Genomic DNA, 7,763 nt, shown 5'->3' on the forward strand with positions numbered 1-7,763 from the left:
AACACAGTATATGGTGTAGACTATATATCCTACTTTCAGAGGTAGCAATTGTTTACAAGGTGTTACTAACAGGTAGACGTCTCTTAACTCGAAATGCCGCTCTTTAGTGTTGATGATTTTCATAGTGACCCAGCGTCACACCTGACTTCCATTGTTGTCGCTAATAAGAATGAACTTTTGTTGTTAGCAGCTAAATTTGGGGTAGCTCTTCCTCCTAATGCAAAGAAGGATGTAGTACGTAATTACATAGTACAGCATTGTATAAGTGAAGACCTAGTAGATAGTTCTGAGGGCAGCAAATATATCGTAGACGTGGGTGATAAATCATCGGATGTAGAGTATATGAAGCTGGCTATTCAGTTAGAGCAAATGAAAAGGGAAACCATAAATGCTGAACTAGAGAAGAAAAAGAGACAGTTGGAAATAGAAAATCAGGCTTTATTAGAAAGACAGCAAAAGGAATTGGAGTTTATTCAAGCTAAATTAGACTATGAAGCTCAGTTAGCTCAGCAAGTGGAAGAGAGTAAAATCAGGTTAGCTATGGAAAATAAAAAGCAAGAATTAGAACTAGAAGCTAGACAACCAATGAAATTTGATTTGACTAGATGCATCAAGTTAGTTCCTAAGTTCGATGAGACTGAAGTTGACGTGTTTTTTAAGAATTTCGAAGACTTGGTTTCTTACATGAAATGGCCTCTTGAACAATGGGTGTGGCTCATTAAGCCTAAGTTGGTCGGGAAGGCTGCCACTGTTGTTGGTAGTCTGGTAGGCGAATCGAGCTATATGGTAATCAAAAAAGCTGTTTTAGATGCATATGCTGTAACTAGTGAAGGTTATCGTCAAAAGTTTCGTAATTATGTTAAGCCCCATATTAAGACTTGGACTGAATTTGCTGCAGAAAAATTAAGGTTGTTTAAGAAGTGGCTTCACTCAGAAGATGTAGTTACTTATGAGGAATTAATTAATCTCATTGTAACTGAGGAATTTAGACGTCTCCCTCAAAATATCATGTTGTATATAGCTGATAAGGAAGAGAAGGATCTCAAAAAGGCAGCTGTTTTGGCTGATAACTATTCATTAATACATAAAGGCAGTCTGGGTAATGTAAAACAACATAGAGCAGAACCGCTGGGTGATAAAGATGGGAAGACTGATAGGGGTTTGTTTTGCAATTATTGTAAGAAGGAAGGCCACATGATTAGTAATTGTCCGAATCCTGCATGTAAGAGGGGAAAAGTGACTGAAACAGAGCTCCAGTTAAGGTGTTCCCAGGATACAAATCAGACGCCGGTAAAGAATCTGCAATGCATTGCGTATCACAGGATAAGAATTTGTTTGCAAAATTCATTTGTAACGGTACAATATCATTGCACAGTAGTGATAAACCCATTAAAGTAAGAATGTTAAGGGATACAGGTTCAAACCAAAGCATTTTAATTAAAAATGTTGTTCCAAATCTCACATTGCTTGATGAAAATGTCATAGTCAGGATTTAACTGACGCTAAACTATTGCCGCTTACAGAAGTGTTCATGGATTGTCCGTATGTAACTAGTAAAGTAAAAATGGCTGTTAAGAAGGGAATTTCCCCTTGCCAAATGTACAAGTGTTACTTGGTAACGATCTTGCTGGAGAACTGTTGTTACCCAATCTGATAATGTATGAAACTCCTGGAATAATAGAGGAAGTGAGAATGAAAGAGATCGTGAGTGCGAAAAAGAGGAAAATGAAAAGGAGTCAAAAGTGGAGGGTTGTGTTAATGTGACGACCCGCAGTATGGTTAATAATGATCGAGTGAAAGTAAGTGTACCCAACCTCGCAGATAAAGTACAAATGAACAAGAAAAGCCTTGTAAAGTTACAGAGAGAAGATCCAACTTTAAAGGGTGTTTATAAACAAGCATTGGAGAAAGGAATGAAAAAGGTACCTGGATATACTTTAAGGGATGGATGTACTTTTCAGGTTATATAGACCTCCTAGGCTGGGTAATGATGAAACCTGGAGTGACAGAGAACAGTTAATAGTTCCTCATGATTTACGTAAAGATTTATTGGAGCTCGCTCATAATGTTTATTCACATTTTGGAATTACTAAAAACTTACAACCGATTAGCATATGATTTTTTCTGGCCTCAAAATGAAGGCGGATGTTGTAAATTTCATTAAACATTGTCATATTTGTCAAATTGCCGTAAACCTAATAAGGTTATACCAAAGGCACCTTTGAATCCTATTATTGTACCTCGTGAGCCCTTCCATCGAATTATCCTAGATTGTGTAGGTCCACTGCCTAAGACAAAGAAAGGTAATCAATATCTTGTAACTATAATGTGCCCTACCTCACGATTTCCTATTGCACTTCCAGTCAAGAATATTTCCTCTAAAAATGTTCTTAACCACTTACTCAAAGTATTTACAACTTACGGGTTTCCTAAGGAAATCCAGTGTGATAGGGGTACCAATTTTACTAGTGATGTTTTTCCAGAAAACCATGAATAGTTTGTGTATAAACAGTGTCTCTCATCTCCTTATCACCCAGAATCTCAGGGAGCATTAGAACGGCATCATCAGACTTTAAAGTCGTTGCTTAGGAAATTTTGTATTGAATCTGAATCTGATTGGGATGAAGGCATAGACTATTTATTATTTGTAATTAGGGAAGTACCTTCTGAGTCTCTAGGTGTATCACCTTTTGAAATGCTATACGGTCGTAAAGTACGTGGTCCTTTACAAGTAGTTAAAGATAAGTTACTTGACAAGTATAACGTAGAGGCTATAACAGTGAGTCAGTACCTACAGAAATTAAAGGGAAATATTAATAAGATTCATAAGTTTGCCCTAAACAACAACTTGTGTAAAAATCAAGAAGAGATGAAAATTAGGTATGATAAAAACAGTAAAGATAGGAAGTTTAATGTGGGAGATTTAGTCTTGGCCTTCTATCCCATTACTGGTTCTTCCTTTTAAAAGTAAGTTTTCTGGCCCTTATGTTATACAGAAACGTTTAAATAATCAGAATTATATCATAAAAACTCCAGATAGACGTAAAAGCACTCAGTTAGTCCATGTCAATATGCTTAAAGAATATCATGCCGATTCCTCTGCTGCTCTATTTTGTTCCAGAGACACAGATATTGTAAAACAAAAGTCCACCACCTTAAAGGATGTAAATTCTTTAGGCCTAAATGAAATCCCATCTTGGGCTGACTTTTCTAATAAAGAAATCTTAGAATCTCTTCCGCAGTATCTACAGCACCTAAATGAGGAGCAACGGTGTGATATTAAGAATCTGCTACGACAGTATGAAGATGTATGCAGTGATAATCCCCGAGAATGCAGTGTTATTTCTCACGACATTGAGTTATTGCCAGGAACTCTTCCTATACGACAAAACTACTATCGAACCAACTTTGAAAAACGGAAGGTAATGCAAGAAGAGGTCGAGTATCTACTGAAGCATAAACTTGCTGTGCCTAGCAAGTCTCCTTGGGCTTCTCCTTGCTTACTAGTGCCCAAGTCTAATGGTAAGGTCAGGTTATGTACAGACTATAGAAAATTAAATTCGGTAACCATTAAAGACAGTTATCCCTGCCACGTATTGATGACATACTGGACTCCATTGGTAAGTCGAAATATTTAACCCAAGTCGATATGCTGAAGGGTTATTATCAAGTCCCATTGTCAGGGAGAGCGAAGGAGATGTCCGCCTTTATTACTCCCTTTGGGTTGTTCCAATATGAAAGACTTCCTTTTGGTCTGTGCAACGCACCTGCCACATTTCAGAGAATGATAAATGATGTCATAAGAGATCTGGATGGGGTTTACGGTTACTTGGATGACATTCTTGTAGTATCTGACACATGGGAGGAACATCTTTGTAAACTTAAAGCACTTCTTGATAGATTTAGAAGGTTGGGTTTAACAATAAATCTTGCTAAATCAAACTTTGCTAAAGCTCGTGTAAAGTACTTGGGACATGTTATTGGAAGCGGGGAAATCTTGCCTAAAACCACTAACATAGAAGCTATATTATCCCGTACCTACAAACAGAAAAGAAGTAATGAGATTCATTGGAATGACCTCCTATTACCGTAGATTTTGTAAGAATTTCAGTAATGTAGCTCATCCGTTGATAAATTGACTAGTACCAAGACTAAATTCGTATGGGATGAATCTTGTCAAGACTCCTTCAAACAGATCAAAAGCCTACTTTGCTGTAAACCAGTATTAACAACTCCTGATCCTTCAAAACCTTTTGTTCTCCAGGTAGATGCATGTGACTACGGTGTTGGTGCTGTCCTCCTACAAGAGAAGCCTGAAACGAACTTGCTTCACCCTGTGTCTTACTATTCATGCAGGTTGAAGAAGCACCAAAGGTCGCTATCTACTGTGGAGAAAGAGCTCCTAGCTATAGTACAAGCCTTGCAGAAATATGAAGTCTACGTTTCCACAAATAACCCCATTACTGTGTACACCGACCACAACCCCCTCGTCTTCTTGAACAGAGCTCGAAATGTGAACCAGAAAATTTTAAGATGGTCTCTCTACTTGCAAAACTTCAATATCAGTGTTCATCACATTCGTGGTCAAGACAATCGTATAGCTGATGCACTGTCAAGAACACCCGTACCAGGGAATATCGTACCTTCATAGGTTACGATCTCTTCAGCGGGGAGGAGATGTCAAGTACCGGCTTTCTTCATTAATTAAACGGATCCGTGTACATATTGTATATACAAATAAATAACTAATGGTAACCACCTTTCGTAATAAGTACGAAATCTTGAAATTAAGTTAAAATGTCGCTCTCCAGTATCCTTGTAAAACCTACCTTCTGATTCCCCCTCCTGTCTCGTTCTCCTTACTCCCCCTCTCTCCCCATCCCCCCCACACGTTTTCCTTCGCTCTGGCTGATTTGCCACCTGTCTCTCGTCCCAGCTCCTGCCTCGTAAGCGCTTGTTAAAACTTCTCTGATCATTGTGAGTACGGTTGTTATACCATATGATATTTTGGATTTGGTATTGGGCAGAATATTTAGTTTATTATGTTGGTTATGTTAATTAATTGGTAATGTTTTGATATGTTAAGTTTTGTTAATTAAATGTAATTGTTTTATTGTTTTTTCCATATAACCTATTGTTAATTTTGTGGATTTAACTTTAACCTTGACAATGTATATCTAAACAAGATATAAGATAATGCGTTGTACGTAACCACTACCTTGATAGGTTTGTCATTCTCATCAGCCCGCCTTAGTATACAGCTGCTGTGTCGTATCCTGCAGACAACGTATATAATTTCGTTACTTATAATAGATTCATATTTGTTCCCCTGTTTTGCTCGTCAGTTCGTTTATTATTATTATTATTTTTTTTTTTTTATTTTTTTTTTTTTTGCTCTATCACAGTCCTCCAATTCGACTGGGTGGTATTTATAGCGTGGGGATGTCCGGGTTGCATCCTGCCTCCTTAGGAGTCCATCACTTTTCTTACTATGTGTGCCGTTTCTAGGATCACACTCTTCTGCATGAGTCCTGGAGCTACTTCAGCCTCTAGTTTTTCTAGATTCCTTTTCAGGGATCTTGGGATCGTGCCTAGTGCTCCTATGATTATGGGTACGATTTCCACTGGCATATCCCATATCCTTCTTATTTCTATTTTCAGATCTTGATACTTATCCATTTTTTCCCTCTCTTTCTCTTCAACTCTGGTGTCCCATGGTATTGCGACATCAATGAGTGATACTTTCTTCTTGACTTTGTCAATCAACGTCACGTCTGGTCTGTTTGCACGTATCACCCTATCCGTTCTGATACCATAGTCCTAGAGGATCTTTGCCTGATCGTTTTCTATCACTCCCTCAGGTTGGTGCTCGTACCACTTATTACTGCAAGGTAGCTGGTGTTTCTTGCACAGGCTCCAGTGGAGGGCTTTTGCCACTGAATCATGCCTCTTTTGGTACTGGTTCTGTGCAAGTGCCAGGCATTCGCTTGCTATGTGGTTTATGGTTTCATTTTTCGTATTGCACTTCCTACATATGGGAGAGATGTTATTTCCGTCTATCGTTCTTTGAACATATCTGGTTCTTAGGGACTGATCTTGTGCTGCTGTTATCATTCCTTCAGTTTCCTTCTTTAGCTCTCCCCTCTGTAGCCATTGCCAATTGTCATCGCTGGCTAGTTCTTTAGTCTGTCTCATGTATTGTCCGTGCATTGGTTTGTTGTGCCAGTCCTCTGTTCTGTCTGTCATTCTCCTGTTTCTGTACATTTCTGAGTCTTCGTCTACTTTTATTAGTCCTTCTTCCCATGCACTCTTTAGCCATTCGTCTTCACTGGTTTTCAGATATTGCCCCAGTGCTCTGTTCTCGATGTTGACACAGTCCTCTATACATAGTAGTCCTCTCCCTCCTTCCTTTCATGTTATGTATAGTCTGTCCGTATTTGCTCTTGGGTGTAGTGCTTTGTGTATTGTCATATGTTTCCTGGTTTTCTGATCTATGCTGCGGAGTTCTGCCTTCGTCCATTCGACTATTCCTGCGCTGTATCTGATTACTGGCACTGCCCATGTGTTTATGGCTTTTATCATATTTCTGGCGTTGAGTTTTGACTTGAGTATCGCCTTGAGTCTCTGCATATACTCTTTCCTGATCGTGTCCTTCATCTCTTGGTGTTTTATATCCCCTCCTTCCATTATTCCCAGGTATTTGTATCCTGTCTCATCTACATGTTTGATGTTGCTCCCATCTGGTAGCTTCATCCCTTCAGTTCTCGTTACTTTGCCTTTTTTTTATGTTGACTAAGGCGCATTTTTCTATTCCAAACTCCATCCTGATGTCCCCAGATACAATCCTTACAGTCTGGATTAGGGTATCTATTTCCTTGATGCTCTTACCATACAGCTTATTATTATTATTATTATTATTATTATTATTATTAATAATAATAAGAAAGCATCTTTCTCGTCAATGGCGATCAAAACATAAATAATTCTGAGAATCACTGTTTACTGTAAAATAGAGAACGGTCATATGAAGTTTCGTTTTTTCGTGTCCTATTGTTATGATTATTATTATTATAGTAGTAGAAGTCAGCGTTGCCAAACTGGCGGGAATCCCACTAGTTCTGGCGGAATCAAAATTTGATTTGCGGGTTTTAAACCGTTGCTGTGGCTAGCGGGAAATCTGGCGGGATTTCAAAATAATTCATTCATATTACAGCAATTTTCTTACGACTGTTTATGGACTTATTCTAATTCATGAAATTTTAGAATTTAAATGGTTTCAAGACAATTCTATCCAAAATAATATAGAGAAATACGAGAAGTGTACTCAGAACTTGGGAGGGTAAAACAAATGGGCTCCATTATCAGGTCGTGACCTTTTTACCAGCATGTTATACATGTCAGAAATCTAGCTGTCAACTCACTCTCTCTCTCTCTCTCTCTCTCTCTCGTAGTAGCCATCTTGCTTGGTGAGACGTTCCCGCGCGAAGTCAGATTAATCAACAGATATCACAAGTTATCGGTGATAAGATTAGTGTGAAAATAGTAGGATAAAGCGTCTTCTAAGTTAGTTTAACAAGTGAAATACTGTAAATCAGTACAAGATGGCAGTAAGCTCCAACTGCGGTAAGAAATGGCGAAATTTAGCTTGCTTGGCAGATTCTCAATACGATGAGGTAGCAGGAAGGGAACTGGCATTTCTCATCTATGAGATCAGCAACAGTCCTAACCAAAAAGATACAAAAGCATTCATAGATATATTAGAA

At 38.4% G+C, this 7,763-nt stretch overlaps 1 protein-coding gene across 1 annotated transcript; it reads left to right on the forward strand.

The window, feature by feature from the left end:
* Positions 1–2,944: 2,944 nt before the first annotated feature.
* On the forward strand, positions 2,945–5,113 carry LOC135195748 (uncharacterized). Its single transcript, XM_064222193.1, has 2 exons — positions 2,945–3,422; positions 4,265–5,113. Exons 1-2 carry the CDS (start codon positions 3,072–3,074, stop codon positions 4,649–4,651), a joined length of 738 nt encoding a protein of 245 aa, XP_064078263.1. The 5' UTR covers positions 2,945–3,071; the 3' UTR covers positions 4,652–5,113.
* The last annotated feature ends 2,650 nt before the right edge of the window (positions 5,114–7,763 follow it).

Source organism: Macrobrachium nipponense, chromosome 16 (genome assembly GCF_015104395.2).
Source record: "Macrobrachium nipponense isolate FS-2020 chromosome 16, ASM1510439v2, whole genome shotgun sequence".
NCBI classification, from domain to species: domain Eukaryota; kingdom Metazoa; phylum Arthropoda; class Malacostraca; order Decapoda; family Palaemonidae; genus Macrobrachium; species Macrobrachium nipponense.